This window comes from Lathamus discolor, chromosome 6, assembly GCF_037157495.1.
Source record: "Lathamus discolor isolate bLatDis1 chromosome 6, bLatDis1.hap1, whole genome shotgun sequence".
Lineage (NCBI taxonomy): Eukaryota > Metazoa > Chordata > Aves > Psittaciformes > Psittacidae > Lathamus > Lathamus discolor.
Window position 1 is genome coordinate 42,208,580 of NC_088889.1, and position 18,441 is coordinate 42,227,020.

Sequence of the window (18,441 nt, forward strand, 5' to 3'; positions counted from 1 at the left end):
TTATTCCACACCAAGCTCTAAACTTCCAAACTCAGAGATACTGCAGCTATCCTGCTATGGCACCCCCAAAGAGTCCAAATTACCTGAAGTAACCTCTCAGTACCACTGGGAATGACAAGCAATGTATTCCCCTGTTTCAGGTATGCAGTGGCTTTAGCCTAGGCTTTAGTTTAACTTTCCGTCCCCTTCCTGCCTGCAGGCAGGCAGGGCACCTACCTCTTAGGCATTGCCACATCCAGCACAGCAACACCCATGGCCTTTTTTGCATCTAACATGCAGCAGTAGAAAGAAAAAGCAGATGCCCTTATTCGCAAAGAAGAACAGAAAAAGTAGAACACCGGCATTAGGTGACTACTAGCTTTTGGAAGATTCACTTAGGAAAGAGAACAAATAGTGCCACCTTCTTTTCCTAGTTCATCTACCACTGGTATTCCTCTTTAGCAACCACTTCAGAATGTGCTTAAATCACCACCTCTTCCCAAGAACAAAGCTGGATGCCATTTAGGTACAAACTTCTGAACTTTGCTGCCAAGTAACCTTAAACCTCACGACAGTTTCCTTTAAAGGCTCAAGGGAAAAAAAAATAAAAATGAAAAAAGTAAAAAAAGAAAAAAAAAATCTGTTCTAGCCCCAGCGCAGCCATTTTGAGACACCACAAGCTCTCTTCTGTTCTCCCTGTCTAGTCAACAAACCCAACGAAACAGTTGCATGTTTTGCCTTTGTTTTGTCTTATGCAAAGGAGGGCAGATACATGCATACCTGTGTGATCTGTGTGAGAGATGAGACTACTGGAAGCAGAGCAAAGAAAACACTCTCACAGCCTGTTCCCACAGCAGCAGTAGCTGCACAGTCATAACCATGACAGCTGAGGAACCAGGCCAAGAAATGTTTGCTGTAAATACATTCTCACTATGCGCTAGGTTTGCCTTTTTTTTTTTTCCTGCCTTTTTTTTAATCCTCAAAGACAGCTAAAGTACATTTACCGCAAACGCTGCCAGTTCAGCAGTAACTTGTTGGCTAATGTTTTTGTTTTCTTCTGGCTTTCCTAACACTTCTTCTGTGATTGTCAATTGCTTTCAGAGACTATAATCCCTTTTCATATCAGCTGCTAATGTGAGCCAATAAAGCAACAGGGATCCATATAGATTCTGCTTCCTTCATTAAAGGAAGAAAGGCAACAGAACAGGTTTTGTAGCTTCAGTTGGAAACAAAAAGAAAGAATCAAGTCTATATTCATTTAATCATACCCATCCCAAAACATACAGCAACAGTCAAGTCGATAGGTGATAGTATGAACGCTCTAACTCCAGTTAAACTGGGGGGCAGAGGGGTGGAAATAAGGAGCTTTCTGTCATCTCCCACATTTTTGGCTGCAGTGCATCTCTGGATCTATGGTAAGCTCATGTCCAGGAAGTGCAACATGTACATACTGATTGGGACTGGTTAAGGCAGTTTTCTCTGGACAGACAGGACCTTTCAGGGTGGTTATTAGCATTTGAGTAAACTAGTGATGATTATACAAATTCCTGTAACAGGCTTTTCTAAACACCAACATCACAACTCAAGCATCGTGGAGAAATTAGTCAAGATTTCCATTTATTTCAGTGGGTTCTGGATGAGAAGAAATTAGTTTATTTGTTCTTTAGTCTTAGCAAAATAAATGAAACAAAAGAAAATCAGCACAATCGATTTTTAAACTAAATTCTTTTGTAAGGTACAAGTGGGTGATCTGTTTAGCTTTGTCCTTGAAACAAGTTTCCTTGATTTCCGCAATGAGGGATGCCAATTGACCTTCCTTGCTTTAAATGAAAGCTTATTAAAGATTTAAGGAAAAAAACTCACAATCATTCATAGTTATTATTTACTGTCTGCCAGCTGAAGATGCAGGCTTAGTAGCAAACCAAAGTGCAGTCTTAGCACTGCAGTTTGACCACTATTTATGTTGTTCCTTTTTTTGAAAACATCTCAACAGCATTATCTATTTCTAAACAGAACAAATACATAATCTCAATGACCTTATGTGTAGGGACGAAATGTCTGGATTTTTTCATTTCTGTACTTTGGATCACAAAAATTAAAACAGAAAAGCATCCCAACTCCCTCAAGATGCAACTGCTCTTACTGTTCTGAAGAACAGTGATGGTTCAACCTCCCCAATCCCAACTGTAAAGTAGCAGATGTTAGCCTGAACTAACAATTTCTATGCCCATCTCAGGCTAAGATAACTCAAAACAGGAAAATAAATAAAATAAATATATTTTTAATTGCTGAAAATTTGGCAGATATTACATTGTAATGACACCTGGTAAGACTACTGTATTTTAAAATTATGCACTGCAAAGTATAAACATGTCTTTGTAGTTTATAATATAAGCACAGCTTTGTTTAGCTCTGTGAAACATAAACTGTAAATATCCTGCTGCAGACTATCTGCCTCAATTCCCCCATTACTTGCAGGTAAATATATTAGTATTATGAAACACAAGTCAATTTTGAAATTAGCAAAAATTCTCAAATGGATTATGCTGCCAAAATATAAAATATAGAAAGAGGAAAACACTATTAATCTGATTTTAGTTTATACGCTTGAAGTACATCTACTCTGTTAATAAACAGATGAGTGTGCACAGACTCTTTAACGTTTTAAAAGGCAAAAGATGATAAAGTGTGAAAAAAAATAAAAATAAAAATACTAAGAGCTATTCATGTTTGCTGCAGTTTCCCACTGCAGCATCTCACTCCTCTCCTGTCTTGAAAATTTACTGCCATAATGCAAGTTAAATGCCTTCAATGGTAATCTCTTGACAGAGTGCCCTTCCTAAACCAAAAAGTGTTAAAAATAAATTCCAGACTCAAAAATAGTAATAATTTGAAAAAAAAAAAAAAAAAATCTGGCTTCGCTGCAGTGCTTTTTCTTAACTTGCTCTTTACATTAACAATAAGAATAATTTTCATCACTGACTCACTATTACTATTCTGGGGATCCTTTCAGTTCATTCAAAATATAGCTGCACAAAAATCAGAGCCATCAACATGTTATTGTCGTCTTCCTCCTGACCCAGTACGTGTCATTCTCTGCTAAATCCCATTTCACTGCTCCCTCTCATCCACCAGCACACTCTCTCACTGATTTTATACTGATAAGACACAGGTTTTTTGTCCACACTAATAATAATTTAATCTTTGAGCAAGCCCCCAGCGACATTTACCATGTAAGTAATGAAACACAGCAAAACTGGAACTTTACATGAATTTGGTCAAGTCCTGGACCCAAAGGATAAGAAGTTTTCGCTACCCTTAAAATTCAAGGCTTGCACTTATTCTCCCATGACAGTGCCAAAGTGTATGAAGGTAAATGGTACTACTGGGAATGACAAGTGATGTATTTGCACCATCCCAGGTACGCCTAGGCTTTAGCTTGACTTTCCATTCTTGCACACAGGGCACCTACCTCTTAGGAACTGCAATGTTCAGCACAGCAATACCCATGACCCTTTTTGCATCTAACCTACAGCAACTAGAAAGAAAGAACAGACTCCTTTGGTGGTGGGGAAAAAGAGAGAAAAAACAAACACAGAAGAGTGGCATTGAAATTAAGTACCACCAGTACTGCTGTTTAGGTAACACTTCAAACCATGCTAGCCTTCAAATCCATGTGTCCAGAGTCTGTTCCTGAACTCATCCCTGCTTGCCTTTCTTCCAAAAAATCTGGACATACAAGATTTATTCTACACTTGTAACATCCTACTTGAAGACGACACCAAGCTGTGTGGTTCAGTTGATACGCTGGAGGGAAGGGATGCCATCCAGAAGGACCTTGACACGCTTGTAAGGTGGGCTGATGCCAACCTCATGAAGTTTAACCATGACAAGTGCAAGGTCCTACACCTCGGTCGGAGCAATCCCAGGCACAGCTACAGATTGGGCACAGAAGAGATTCAGAGCAGCCCTGCGGAGAAGGACTTGGGGGTGTTGGTCGATGAGAAACTTAACATGAGCCAGCTTCAGTGTGCGCTCGCAGCCCAGAAAGCCAACCGTATCCTGGGCTGCATCAAAAGGAGCGTGACCAGCAGGTCGAAAGAGGTGATCCTGCCCCTCTACTCTGCTCTCATGAGACCTCACCTGGAGTATTGTGTGCAGTTCTGGTGTCCTCAACATAAAAAGGACATGGAACTGTTGGAACAAGTCCAGAGGAGATCCACGAGGATGATCAGGGGACTGGAGCACCTCCCATATGAAGACAGGCTGAGGAAGTTGGGGCTGTTCAGCCTGGAGAAGAGAAGGCTGCGTGGGGACCTCATAGCAGCCTTCCAGTACCTGAAGGGGGCCTATAGGGATGCTGGGGAGGGACTCTTCGTCAGGGACTGTAGTGACAAGACAAGGGGTAACGGGTTAAAACTTAAACAGGGGGAGTTTAGTTTGGATATAAGGAGGAAATTCTTTCCTGTTAGGGTGGTGAGGCACTGGAATGGGTTGCCCAGGGAGGTTGTGAGTGCTCCATCCCTGGCAGTGTTCAAGGCCTGGAGCTGTAGGCTTTAATGGAGTTATATACCAACAGTCAAATAGGCAGTGGAATGCCAAATTTAGAACTAATCCCACATTCACAGAATAACTTAGGTTTGAAAGGACCCGAAGAGGTTGTCTGTCCATCTTGCTGCTTTGAGACCAGGCTACTCAGAGTCTTGCCCAGCTGAATTCTGAGTATCTCCCAAAAGAGAGATTCTAGAATCTCTGGGCAACCTGTTCTGATGTGTGATTGTTTTCACTGTAACAAAACAACCAACCAACCACACATTCAGGAAGCATCTACCTTCATCTTCTCTGTACCTACCCATTAGGTAGCAGTTCTTATCTCCCTTTAACCTTCTACCAAAACACATTATGCTCAATAGGAAAAAAAAATACAATTAATTTATTTCATAAAGATGAAAAAGTATCAGAGAAAGATGTTTATATTTACTTGGAAGTTGGAAATACTAGTCTTTGTATTTTTGTTCATCAAGTGGTAACTCACTACAGTGCTAGACACTGAATAAACACAGAATGAAATTGCCAGAGTCCCAAAAATGTAAGGCAAAAGACAGTATGTGGGCACAAACAGAAGCTGAAGGACAACCATACTAATCAATCAAGCAGATGGCTCAGCAGGTAGTATCTAACTACCTTACTGACAATGTTCTTGTCATGTATTGCTTCCAAATCAAATGCTCATCATTCCTTCTAATTTGTAATGTTTTCCCCTAGTTTCTCCATTGTTCTGTTTGTAAGAAATCTATTTATACACAGAGGCAAACAAGACAGTACAAAACCTGTGAAAATTTATATGCTGAAGAATTTGTGAGGTTTAGCACAGCATGTTATAAACGCACATGATAAGTGAGGTTGGACTGGTATCTATAGACACCATATACAGAACACTCTGCTGCATAGAACATGCACAGTAAACAGTCAATGGCAGCATGGTAGCTATTTTATCAGGTATAAACACATTTGCTCTCAGTACCTGATGTATTTTTCTTGTCTTCCCAAGTGCAGCATTATTATATACCTAAAATAAACCACATTTAAAGAAAAATTGTCCCTAAATCCACATATGCCTCCTCTCCAATTAAAATGCTGGAAAGGAGAACACCGACAATCACATAAACACTCTTCAAACAGTAGCAGCTACACAAAATAATTTACTAACTAATGTATGTCAAACAAAAATAATACTGAACAGCTATAATCTCCTCAATAGAGATGGGCCACTTCAGGGAATGATCAAAAATCTACAACCATAGAGCTTCCATAGTCTTTCTGCTCTAAGAATTTACTACTACTACTGTTTCCAAGTTAATCTAATCCCAAATCTTTAAACATTAATTTTTATTGTTCAATTCACTCCACTGTTGCTTTTATGGCAGCTTTTTAACAGAGGCCCTTGAAATATCCCAGACCTCACAAGCTGCAGTCTGTTCAATATTTCAAAGAAAATTTATCCATCTGCATCTTTCCTATTCCCAATAATACATGAAACTCTACAACTACTTACATATGATAACTAAACATCAGAGAATTACATTACAAAAAAGGTTTGAGTACATACATATACATTCACACATACACAATCTACTATAAAAATACTACCACCATTACCTCTGGCAAGTGCTAGTTTCAAAACAATTGTTCTCTTGGTAGAGGACAGCTTCAGAAGGAAAGTACCATACAAAATCTCCATCTCTAGCTAAACTTTCAAAATTATATACAACTGTAACAATCACATAAATTGAGTTAAAAGTCTTTTTAAAAGACAAGACTGGATCTTCAGACTACAGTCTTACTCAGCTTTCGGTTGAGCTAAGAAAACAACATTCATAATTCTTCTGCTGAATTTATGGTTTTCAACACAAATCTACTGTAGATAAAGCCTGTCCATGCTTCAAAGTGCAAGGCCTCATCTCCTTCTGCACATGTGCAACTGCTCTGCATTGAAAGGTTTATATAATTTACTAACTTCCCTGTATTCTTTCCAACTATTCTATGATTCTCTGATAATTATACCCCTCCCAGTGAAACGTTGTTTCAATTTTCTTTCAATACATAGCTTTCATTTAAAAAGTGGTGCTACAAGCAGCAGCAAGAAAGAGATGGACGAACTGCAGTTAGATAATAAGAGTATTTTAGGGACTCACTAGAATTGAGCCACTCCAGGAAAAGCTTCATCATCTTTCTGGAAAAATGTGTTCATCCTTGTCAGGTACATCTAAGGAACCTTTAGAGATCACAATACACTTAATAGCACTGAGGCTATACTTTATAGCCATACTATACCAGGGATGCTGGCAATGCACAAAATGTTCTTAATGCTCTAGAGAAGCATGATAAGGAAGAAATACAAGAGTCTTTCCATGTAAAATCTGACTAGCCTACAAAAACTAGGTTGAAATGTCATAGTCGGGGTAAGAAATCCTGTTAAGGACTCTAATCAACCAGAGGTCCCTGCCTTGAAAAGAGCAGATTTTTGGGCTAGTTCCAAGAAGACTGTTTGCACTTAACAGAACTGCTGACACCTAGAATCCATGCGTAGGTAATGGTTGTTTCTAATAATGATACAACTTTATCTACTGATGTGACAAAGACACATGGAGAATACGACATGCTGAAATATGCACTTGTATTTTACCTGGGTTTTTTTTTTAATAGAAAAGCTGACTTGTCCACTGCATACTGATTTTTTTTCCTTCTCTGCTGGTATTACAACTTGATAACACACACAGAAGACAGAACTCAAGATCAGAGAAACCAACACTTACTATCCTTTGTATTAAAAGTTTTACTGATTACTGCCTAAACAAGAAACCCCCTCCATCTGTATTATAAACTGCCGCATCCCCTACCTCAACCTTTTGGCAGAACAATTGCCACAGTATACTCCAGGATGCAAAGCAGCCAGTCACACTGCTCCTGCATCAGTTCAGGTTTATGGCTGCACCCTTCTATTTGCTCCTTTGCCACTGAACTGTCAAGATGTCCTCAGACAGAAATGAGAATGGTGCTAGAAAACTTACCATACAGGCTGTATGGAACAGTAGCAATGACCATTTAAAATCCTCATTGCAAAAGCAGTTTAAACCAGCAAACTATTTTGCTTGCCTTTTTTTTTTTTAAATAATCTTCATATTTCTAAGGTTCTTCACGGCCTACTTGATACTTCTCTCAACAGAGCTTTTCAGATAAATTGCTGTTCAAGTACAGGTTTTAGGTTAACTCTAAAAAAAGTCATATCTTTACTATACTTAGCCTAAAGGCTTGTCAGAAGTCACTCCCACAACAAATACACCAAGATGATGCATTTTGAGGTAGCTTGTTTACTCAGAACCGAGTACCATAGCAGTGAGTCAAGACACACACAGTGTAAAGGAACAAGTGCTAAATGGGACTACAAGAGTAGGCAGCTTCTGAAGTGTCTGTTAAGTGAAAACTAAATAGAAAAAGCCTAGTGCAACAGATGACACTGAAGAACTATCAAAACTTCCTTACCTGGGCTTTAACAATATCTTCAAAGAAAAGAACTACCTTTTAAAAAAATCCAGTAAACAAAAATATACTTTCTACTATCCCATCTACATGCAGGCAAGATTCAAAGGAAGTGTTAGTAGAGGTGAAAAAAAATTTTCATTAAGATAAATGTGGCAAATGGGAAGAGTTAAAACCCAGATAAGAGAAAAAGATGACCGTGAAGTGTAAACAGGCCTACACAACATCTAAGTATGTGAACAAAGAAGCCACTTCACAGCCACAACAAAATTTTGGATAATTTCAAGGCTTGTAAAATAGAGATATAAGTAACTGAAAGAGTTATGAATATGTTTGTATAGAATCAAATGTTCCACTACTGTTTTTAATTTGCATTCACTACAGGTGAAAAAATCATTTTCTTATATATTCTTGTTCTTTCAATAACTATCATCATCCCCTCCCTTCTTTTCTATAGAGTAAAACTTTCAATAAAAGTAGGACACATTATAGAATTAATACACTATGTATTTGCATCTATATACTGATTGATAAACATACAGCAATATATACGTAAACCAGTATACTAAACTGCTAAGTCTGTTTTGTATTATAAGTTACATTTCCTTTTTTAAGGAAAAGGTCATGTTCCAGAAAACTGTCTATCGGGGTTTGGGTAGCTGCTGTACTTGTCGCTGGGTTTGGCATAGCTGCTGTGCTTGGAGCTAGAGTAGCTGCGCTGTCTGTTGCGATAGAAGTTTGAGTAGCTGCTGTACTTGTCACTGAGGCTGGTGTAGCTGCTGTGCTTGGAGCTGGAGTAGCTGCGCTGTCTATTGCTTTGCCATCAGATCCGGGGACATTTTTTTCCTTTTGAAGGTGCTGGATAGTGCTGAACAGGGCTCTGTAAGCATAGGCCAAGCCCTAGCACATTGCCATGATTTGTCCCTCTCTGGTACGGCCAGACTGACCACACACCTCATTTAAGTGTTTTACTATTTTTTCTGGATTTTGCACTTGTTCGGTGGTGAAATTCCAAAGCACTGGAGGGGCCCACTGGCCTAGATACTTGCCCATACTATCCCACGCACCCTGCCACTCATGGCTGTCCAGCCTCGGGGAAAATCTCTTAGTCCTCCTATATCGTCGTCTAACCCTAGACAAGGCCCAAACCCAACTCTGCTTAACTCTCGGGATCAGATGAAATGGTCATGGGCAAAACACACTCTGTATGCGTGCCAACATGGTGATCCCCATCACAATCAGCAGGCAGGTCTCAAGGGTACCTAAGGGCCATTCAAAACCTTCAGAACTCTCAAATGATGCTGTAAATGGTCTGGTGTGGGGGGGTGGGAGTGTAAGGGAATGTCTCCTTCATGGGTTGACCACCCGAGAAGGAGAAAAAAGATGTGTAGTTGCTAAGAAATTGTATTATATACCTCCCAAAGTATAGAGGTGCTGACCACACTGGGAACGCAAGCCAGATCAGTTTCACGATCAATGATTCTATTGTATTACAAGTCATTACCATAAAGTACAATGAAGCAAGAACCTTAGCCCAAGGGCCCCAGCCAATAAACACTAACACAGCAAATACCAGCGGTAAGTAAGGTACGACATGCTGAAACTGTGAGATCAAGAGCAACAACTTTGAGAGCCAATAAATCAGCATTGTGACAAGTGACTATTAATCCGAAACAATGAATGCTTATCAAAGATACGATTAGACACACTCTGGTCAGATCTGTCGTTATCTCAACCCTTCGTGCCCCACACTGGGCGCCAAAAAGAACTGTCGTGGTTTAAGTCCAGTCATTAACTCAGAACAATGCGGCTGTTCGCTCACTCCCCCAGCTCCTTCTTCCCCCCCACTCCGGGAGGGATGGGGAGGAGAACTGAAAGAATGTAACTCCCACGGGTTGAGATAAGAACAGTTTAGTAGCTAAGGTATAACACAAATCACTACTGCTGCCACCAATAATAATAATGATAAGGGAAATAACAAGGGAAGAGAATACAACCGCTCACCATCCGCTGACCGATACCCAGCCTGACCCGAGTAGTGATCTCACCCTTCCGGGTAACTGCCCCCAGTTTATATAGTGGGCATGACGTGCTGTGGTATGGAATACCTCTTTGGCTAGTTTGGGTCAGGTGTCCTGTGTCTGCTTCCTCCCGGCTTCCCCTCCTCCCTGGCAGAGCAGGAGGCTCAGAAAGTCCTTGGTCAGACTAAACATTACTGAGCATCAACTAAAAACATCAGTGTTATCAGAGCTGTTCCCTTGCCGAAAGTCAAAAACACAGCACTGCACCAGCTACTAAAAATGACTGCTACTGCTGAACCCAGGACACTGTCCTTGCTCACAAGACATGGATTACAAGAGAAACACTAAGCACTAGTTTTGGTGTTCAATGTTATTTATTGCCTGCTACCTACCATTCTGACACAATGCAATACACAAGGACAAAGGTAGCTTCTCAGACTAGAGAGGAGGGTCAAAAGAAGAGCCTGGAATTAAAAGGTGGTGTTTCATCTAAAAAGTAATGTAACCTGGCCATATGAAAGTAGAAGTGAAAAGAGACAAGTATGAAGTTGGACTCTGGACTGAGCTGAAAAGACATTCATTCACCAAAGAAGTAAAACCAGAGAAGGACAAATATACACCTATTACAAAGAGAGGTCACACGCAGTAGGTATTTAAGAAAGCACATAATGTATATATTTAACAAAAGTATTTTCCAAAGTAAGAATTCCAGAAATTTAAATAATTTGCAAGTGAAAGAGAAGCAAACACTCATACAGGCACAGACTGATTAGGAGTAAACAATGAGCTAACAAGTGCTCATTAATGAATTTGGAAACTATGCCCTTCAATGCTTTATTGGAGTATCTGAAGCACGATAAAACTCTGGAAAACAGATTTGTTCATACAGAAAAAAACCAAACAAGCATACAAACAAGCATCACAGAGTGAATGCATAGTCTCAATGCAATTAAAACAAACTAAACCACCTCTACCATCTAACACCATTGTAAATACCACCAGTGTTTTTCATGCAGAAGTCTGGGAACCTCTGTGTTTTCTATCTGTCTGACTTGATTATTTTGAGAACTTAGTATTTTCTCAGCTTGTCTGAATGCACACAAACTCCATACACTTATACTATATATCTAGATTAGGGAGCTAACTTAGATGGTTTAGAGGTAGCTATAGAGGTAAAGCAGCTATTTCTTAAGAACAGGCATTTAAGGAGTTAAATACGAACAGAAGTATTTTACTCTTGCAAGCAACCTTATGCTCTCAAACAAAAGGTAATAATAGCCAAGACCAACAAGAGCAGAGGAAGAGAAAACAAGGAAATATTTCAAAGCCCCCAACAGATGACAAAATAATTTCTAACATAAAATGGAATTACAGTATCTTCAAAAACATCGTTGAATGCTGCAGTCCTCTCTTGTTTAGGTGTCCAAGGCTATTAGACCAATGGCTCTACAGTTAACTTCTTCTTGAGACTGATGAATAATAGTCTCGGTTCTACAGTTCTACAGTTCTACAGTTCTACAGTTGGTTCTACAGTTAACCTCGAGACTGATGAATAACTATGTCAGAAGGGAGATTAGCACGTGGTAGTCTGGAAACCACCTGCACTTAACACAGAACCTGCTGGTTCTCCCTGTGATCTGTGAGCTTCTTTCTTCAAAGGAGGAGATGGAAAAAACTTTTTCCAGCAGAGATTTAAAACTACCCTCGTCATCATTCAGAAGCAAAATACTTGCAGGGAGAAAAGAATTTAGCTGTAAAGTCTTCCTCTTTCAGAATTCAGGTTCCACTGTCAGGGGAATAACTGATGCCCCAAGCATTAATGGACTCTGTCTCATTCCTACAGCATGATCAGCCAGCATGTAACTTGCTTCATTTGTTGCTAGGGAGCAATGAGCTCATTACATGGCATCATCCGCACCCTCCACAAGGATGCTGGCACATGCTTCCCATCTGGGGATACTACTGATTGAAGCAACAGCAGTGGAGGTGCCTGCCAGTCTTCAGTCTCCCAGGGTGGAGTATGCCAATACAGCAGGCGCTAACTTTAGCTCTACCTTCGAGGTTTTAGGCTCAAGTCTTTGTGAGCTTAGCCAAGGCAATGCAACACACAAAGAGATTAGAGCACCCTTCCACAGCTACTGGCATGGATACCCCTTATTTTTAAAATAAAGACAAATAAAGACAAATCTAGACAAAGATATTCTTCCTGAAATTTTGGAAACACATGGCTTTTATGACTAGGGCAATGAGCACACTGTTCTAAAATCTATAATGGAAAAAGGTTGGGGAGTTAAAAAAAAAAAAAAAGTATCTTCTTTTTTGCTGTCATTAAGGGAGTACAAGATTTGGAGGCATTTACAGAAGACATACAGAAACCCCGTGATCTACAAGCTGTATACATTAAATCCCTGGAATAGATGTTAAGCTGTGAACAATCTGGGTCACTTCAAAGTCTAAACATGCAACCCTAATGCATTTTTTCAGTTGTTTGTCTCATTAGCACTTCACAGATCTATTCACAATAAAAAAGGGGGGGAAGGGGGGGGAAGAATCTGTCAAGAAATAAAAAAGTCACCCTGCTTCCATATGCCAGGAAATTTATTAACTAACAATCTATCTGCATTACACAGAGATGGTATCTAATGATTTTCATGTACCTGTCATATGCCAAACACCATCCAAGAATTCTTAGCGCTGGTGAATTAACAAGCACATAAGGGAATACAGCTGTAATGATGCATAGATACCTACCTATACATTCAAATCCTCAGGCAACCTCAAAATGCCCTTTTTTTGTTTTTTTACAATTGCATGAAGAAACATAAAAAGGAATGAGAAGGAAGGCAAATTGGGATGCTTCACGCATGAAATGCATGGAACAACAGTTCTGTTTGAAGGATATATGCAAATGCAAAAAAATTCAACTTTTCCTCTTACCTGAAGCTAAGATTAAATTCTTCAGAATTTAAGATGACCAAGATACATAAATGCTCACTGCTAATATATTAAATAATGCCATTGACACTCATGTATCAGTTAAATGCATCTTAAAATAAACAATTTGAAACACCAGTATGTACCCTAAGTCCTTACCTGTCTCAACAATTTTTCAACAGCTGACATTACCATGAGCCCCCTCCACACAACAGGGGCAGTCTCTTCTATCAAGAAGCCCATAGACATGCTGAAACAACAAAGCAAAAACTTCAGCTTTCCAGAACAACGCCACCAAGTACATCTGTAAAGAAGCTTGATTTAAATTAAAACATATGCTCACCATGCGATTCCATAGTTCTTAAGGGGCCTCATTAGATTTTCTAAAACAGAAGCAAACAAAGTTTTTTGGGGGTGGGAGTTGCTTTTGGGTTTTGCTCTTTTTTCTTTTTTTTTTCTTTTAAGGCCAGCTTTCCCTCTCAGTTAAAAGCATTCATCTATTTTTCCCCCTCATCCCTTCAATACATGTATGCATTTATCTATTCTATCCAAGAACATGGCCCCACTTTTTCTCTATTTTTAGTGACACCACTCATCTTTTGCCAGAATAACAGTGCATTTGCCCATAATATAATATCACTTTGTGCTGTCACTGTCGAAACCAACCTCATTTATTTGCATGAAATCCCCATGCTGTGAGGCATAAATCCCTTATTAGGCAGCCTTCTACTTCTGCAACACTTCACTAAATGCTGAGTCATTTATATCTGAACAATATCAAAGTCCTGTAACATGATGGGATTTTAACTTCTTTTTAAGATGTTATTCACTAATCTCATGAATCAGAGGATTTTCTCATTAACACACCAGTGTTTTAGGGAATTATTGTCCTGGTATTCAGTCTGCTTGGAACCCCAGAGTAGAGGTCCCAAATAAAGCCACCCATAAAATACATGCTGTCAACAGCTCTGGCTAAGAAGTCCTGGATGTCTTCAGACTGGCACAAGTCTGCAGGACTTCCAAATTTTCTGTAGGAACAAAAGATGCGTATTTGAACATTACAGAGGTAATGCCCTTGTCGTGCTCCATATTCCTATGCCTTCCAGTATCAAGAAAACAAAGAGGGGAGAAATACGGTCATTGTTCTGCTGGCAAAGGGGCAGGCAAGCAGAAAGTAAGCAAACATGAGTGCATTCAATACAAAACCTCTCAAAAGCCAAGAACTCAGGATGGAGTCTCTCCCATCCAAATCCATACCTTACCTCAAAATGGCACACGGGCACACACGCAAAAGAACAAGAGGAACTTTACTTGGTCTAGTTGGTTTATTTTAAAAGCATGCACAGACAAGAACCAGCATAAAACTCAAAGACTACTTTAAGCAATAAAAATATATTACAATACATATTTTGACAGAAGCCTTTGATGGACCCAAAGTAAAATATATATGGATAGTAAAACAAAAACAATGTGAATATAATGCAGGCCATTCAAATCTGAACTACACATTTAAGCAAAATAACACCAAAGAGCATGCAAATTAAAGAGCTGAACTCTACAGATGAAAGCTTTCAAGCAATCAAGTAAGCGGACATTCAAGCCGTGCAATTTTGTAGAAATATGGATGAAACTAAACGGAATGTTTTGGTTTACAAATCAAAAAGAGTAAGATAGGAAGCTAAACAAATCACTTGTATGTCTACTGCACTCAGGAATGAATACAGAGCTGCCACTGGAAAAAGAGATGGGCTTGGGCTGTTGTACTGCACCAGTGTTAACACAACTTTTCTCTACTTGCTCAGCTCTCCAATGTTTAGTCATGGCTTATTCTGGTGCCATTATACTGTCTAACCTCATTTCTAGGAATCAGTGTCTTACTTCTCCCCCCGCAGTCAGATACCTTTGTTACGAAGAGCCTGATGACATTTGAACTTCAGCCTAGAGCCATCTCTAGCACTGCTTTGCTGTTCTTGCAAAGAGTGTATGTACCGCCACAAGTTACAATACTAAGATTTGAGAAAAATGACTACATATTTACCTACGAGAAGGTTTTGAAAACAGGGATAAAAAAGGTCCTGCAACAACATATGTAACTGCAGGTTCAAGGACTGCTTCATTCTTGCAGTGAAATAGGAAAGATTTTAAGAAATAACAAAAAACAAACCAAACAGGGGAGGCCAATCCTTGACCACTCAGCACATGAGGACCAGGAACCAGAGGGTAAGAAGTATGGAAAAGATGTATTCGTTCTGAGAAAGTTCACCAAAATGCTAACTTCTCAGTTCAGTCCAAGTGCTCTACACTACACTAGTCAAATATCTAGAGGCTAACATCTCAACAGCCACTGCCTGCGTGGATGGTTTCCTCTGTAGAGCTTAGGCAGACATACTGATCTCACAAAACAGACACACCTTCAGAGATCACCCTCTCCTTCACCTCAATGGGTAAAACAAAAAAGTTGCTGTGAGTACGCAAATACTGACCTACAGAATAACCAAGGGGGCCCCTGTTGTTGAAACGTGCACTGTTTATTTCTCAACGGCAGAGTTTAATTTCATGAAAACTGGATCTTATTGTCTTTGGTTAACAACAAGGACTATAAAGTGCTCTGAGCAGCAAGATTTAATCAAATTTATACAATGCACAAGAACAATTCGCAACCTGCTGTATATTATGGCTATAATATTCTGTATAGTTTCAAAGTAATACAAAATACTGCAGAGCACCCCACTGTTTGCCTACCGCTAAAAAGCATTCTTAAGACTATCTCAAATCTAAAGTGCTTCAGTGAGCTCTGGTAATCACCCTTGTCTCATCAAAAGCAACAGGCATTCCTCCTCCTTCGCCCTGGGTCTCGTGAAGATTTTCTAAAACGTAACGTATAAAGAAGATTTAGCTTAATGAGATCTCAGTAACATCTCTAATTCCCATTGCTTCCAGAGTAAATACTTCCTTCTCTGCTATCAGATGCCTGCCATAAACCTCCAAAAATACAAAATACAGCAAAACACATTTCTTAAAGTCACAACACATAGCAGTACTATGCCACCTACGCCAAGAGATCAATGTTCTTGTTTACAACCTTTCAGTAAGCTTGGTGGCCCTAAATACAAGGGTGCCGTGATTCCTCTAAACATACAAAATCAAATCAGTAAGATCGATAGAGCACCAATGAAATATCAATAACATGCCTTTTCTGGTAGAATACAAGTAGAGCACTAGAGAAGGCAGGCATGTGCAAATCCATGACAGCATTACAGCAGATTGCTAATTAGAAGAGTACTAGGACTGGTCTGAAGGCTGGACTGTCACTCACATGAGGAAGAATGATGCTGAAGTCATCAGGATGGATATGCATTTTGATTTTCTTTTGGGGGGGTTGTTTTTTTGCGGTGGGGTTTGGGGGTTTTTTGTTTGTTTGGTATTTTTTTTTTTTAGATGGGGTTTAACTTTATTTTTACTAGAAAAAAATAAAGCCTTACAGACTAAGCTGACAAGGTAACTGAGTTACTCCATTCTTTTTCTCTTGAAAGCCCAACACAGCCATTCAATGGTGGTCATAGGTTAGTGCAGCACAGAAAATATGTACAGAGCTATATTTATATGGTTTTGGCTTCGATAAGAGTTCAGTTTCTTCACAGTAGCTTGCATGGTGCTGCGCTTTGGGTTTATGATGATAACATATCATCACTGAGATATTTTAGCTATTGCTGAGCAGTGCTTACAGAGTCTGTTCCTCACACTGCCCCACCAGCAGTAGGCTGAGGGTAAACAAGGAATTGGGAGGGGGGACATAGCCAGAACAGCTGACCCCATCTGACCAAAGGGGTATCCCATACCACATGATGTCATGCTCAGCATATAAAGCTGAGGGAAGAAGAAGGAACTGGGGGATGTTCAGAGTGATGATGTTTGTCTTCCCAAGTAACAGTTATGTGTGATGGAGCCCTGCTTTCCTGGAGACAGCTGACACCTGCCTGCCTACGGGAAGTAGGAAATTAATTCCTTGTTTTGTTTTGCTTTGCTTGCATGCAGCTTTTGCTTTACCTATTAAACTCTCATTATCTCAACCCTCAAGTTTTTGCACTTTTACCTTCCAATTGTCTCCCCATCTTGCTGGGGGGAAGTGAGCAAGTGGCTGCATAGTGCTCAGCTGCGCACCAGGTTTTAAACCACAAGGAGACATTTCAATTCTTGGCTTAGTTTTCGGAGGTTTACTGACTGATACATTCCAGTACGCAAAGTCTTACATATAGTCTTAACTTATCAGGTAAGCAAAGATCATTACTGCAAAAATCGTGATGTTGATACTACACCTTCCCAGCAGGCATCATGTTATTTCATAAAAGCAAAAGATAACTTATAATTATTAAATATGACTGGAGTGGATCATGCAACACCCTAGCAAATCTATTTTGAGCTCACTGACTGAGTGAGCACTAATGCAGAGGAGTTGCTCAGAGTTCTCAAGTGTCTGGAAAAAAGGGCAGGTTGGGGATTTTTACCATTTCAAAGGCAAAAAATATATGCAAACAGGAGATAAGAACACCAGAAGCTCAGGTTTTTATTCCCTGTTAAACATTTCCTATTGCACTCAGCTATTTTTGGAACTTACCACTATAACAATGTCAGAGACTTCTTAGAATGGTAACTGATTATCTTACTATTTGTCTTCAATAAATCTCAATAGTCACCTGTCTGTCCTAACCGGACTTTGGTCATTGAGCAGGAAAGTGGTGGTTTTAAGTTGTTCTATTATTGGACATCAACAGCTAAAGCTATAAAAAAGTAGAACAAATGTGTGATTTTCCAGTTTAAAATATCCTACTGACCTTTGCGTACAGATTTCCAAATGTTTCCAAACACGCTACCAGTGCAGAAGGGTTTGCCAGTGCAGACGCCACTGTAATCTCCAGGCTATGCTCTGAATTAGCCTGTTTCCTGATCCTTAAGTTTTATATGCAAGCCCTGTTTCTGTAACAACCATGCACCCAAAATGAGTATTTTTCTCTAAAAACCGCTTTTGAGATACAGAATTATTATCTCATGTAACAAATGAGGGAATCAAGACCTTGGCTGTGAGACCTCCTCTAGGTTATTCAAGAATACTGTGGATTTAGAGACCAGTTCCCCCAAGGTCTGATGCTTGCTCCAAGCCACAGCTCCACTTAAGAGTATCTTCAGTATTGGAAAGCATATAATGCACACCTGATAATCATCTAGATCTGGACATTTAGGTGGATGTATTTTCCCTTGAAACTCCCAAATATACCTGAAAGATTTAAAATTTTAAAAAGCAGACTGAGGCACAGTTTGCTACAGAAAAAGCTGTAGAAAGTCACACTACACGTTATTCAGAAATTTAGGTATTAGTGACAATATTTTAGCATCTCACATTTAAGCATTAAAACAGCAGCTTTAAAAACATATTTCTGAATAGCTCATAAGTTTAAGTATTCCTTCATCT

At 39.5% G+C, this 18,441-nt stretch overlaps 1 protein-coding gene across 2 annotated transcripts in view; it reads right to left on the reverse strand.

Annotated features, from left to right (window-relative positions):
* NUBPL (NUBP iron-sulfur cluster assembly factor, mitochondrial) overlaps window positions 1–18,441 on the reverse strand; it is an 89,553-nt gene that overhangs the window by 43,879 nt on the left and 27,233 nt on the right. Inside the window, exons 5-6 of one of the 2 annotated variants that reach the window (XM_065686416.1) lie at window positions 13,318–13,357; window positions 13,134–13,224 (exon numbers count right to left, since the gene is read on the reverse strand). The exons of the other annotated variant lie outside the window; for it this stretch is intronic. Of the exons in view, the coding sequence (XP_065542488.1) occupies window positions 13,134–13,224; window positions 13,318–13,357 (131 nt within the window). The remainder of the gene's footprint in view (window positions 1–13,133; window positions 13,225–13,317; window positions 13,358–18,441) is intronic. 2 annotated transcript variants of the gene reach the window in all.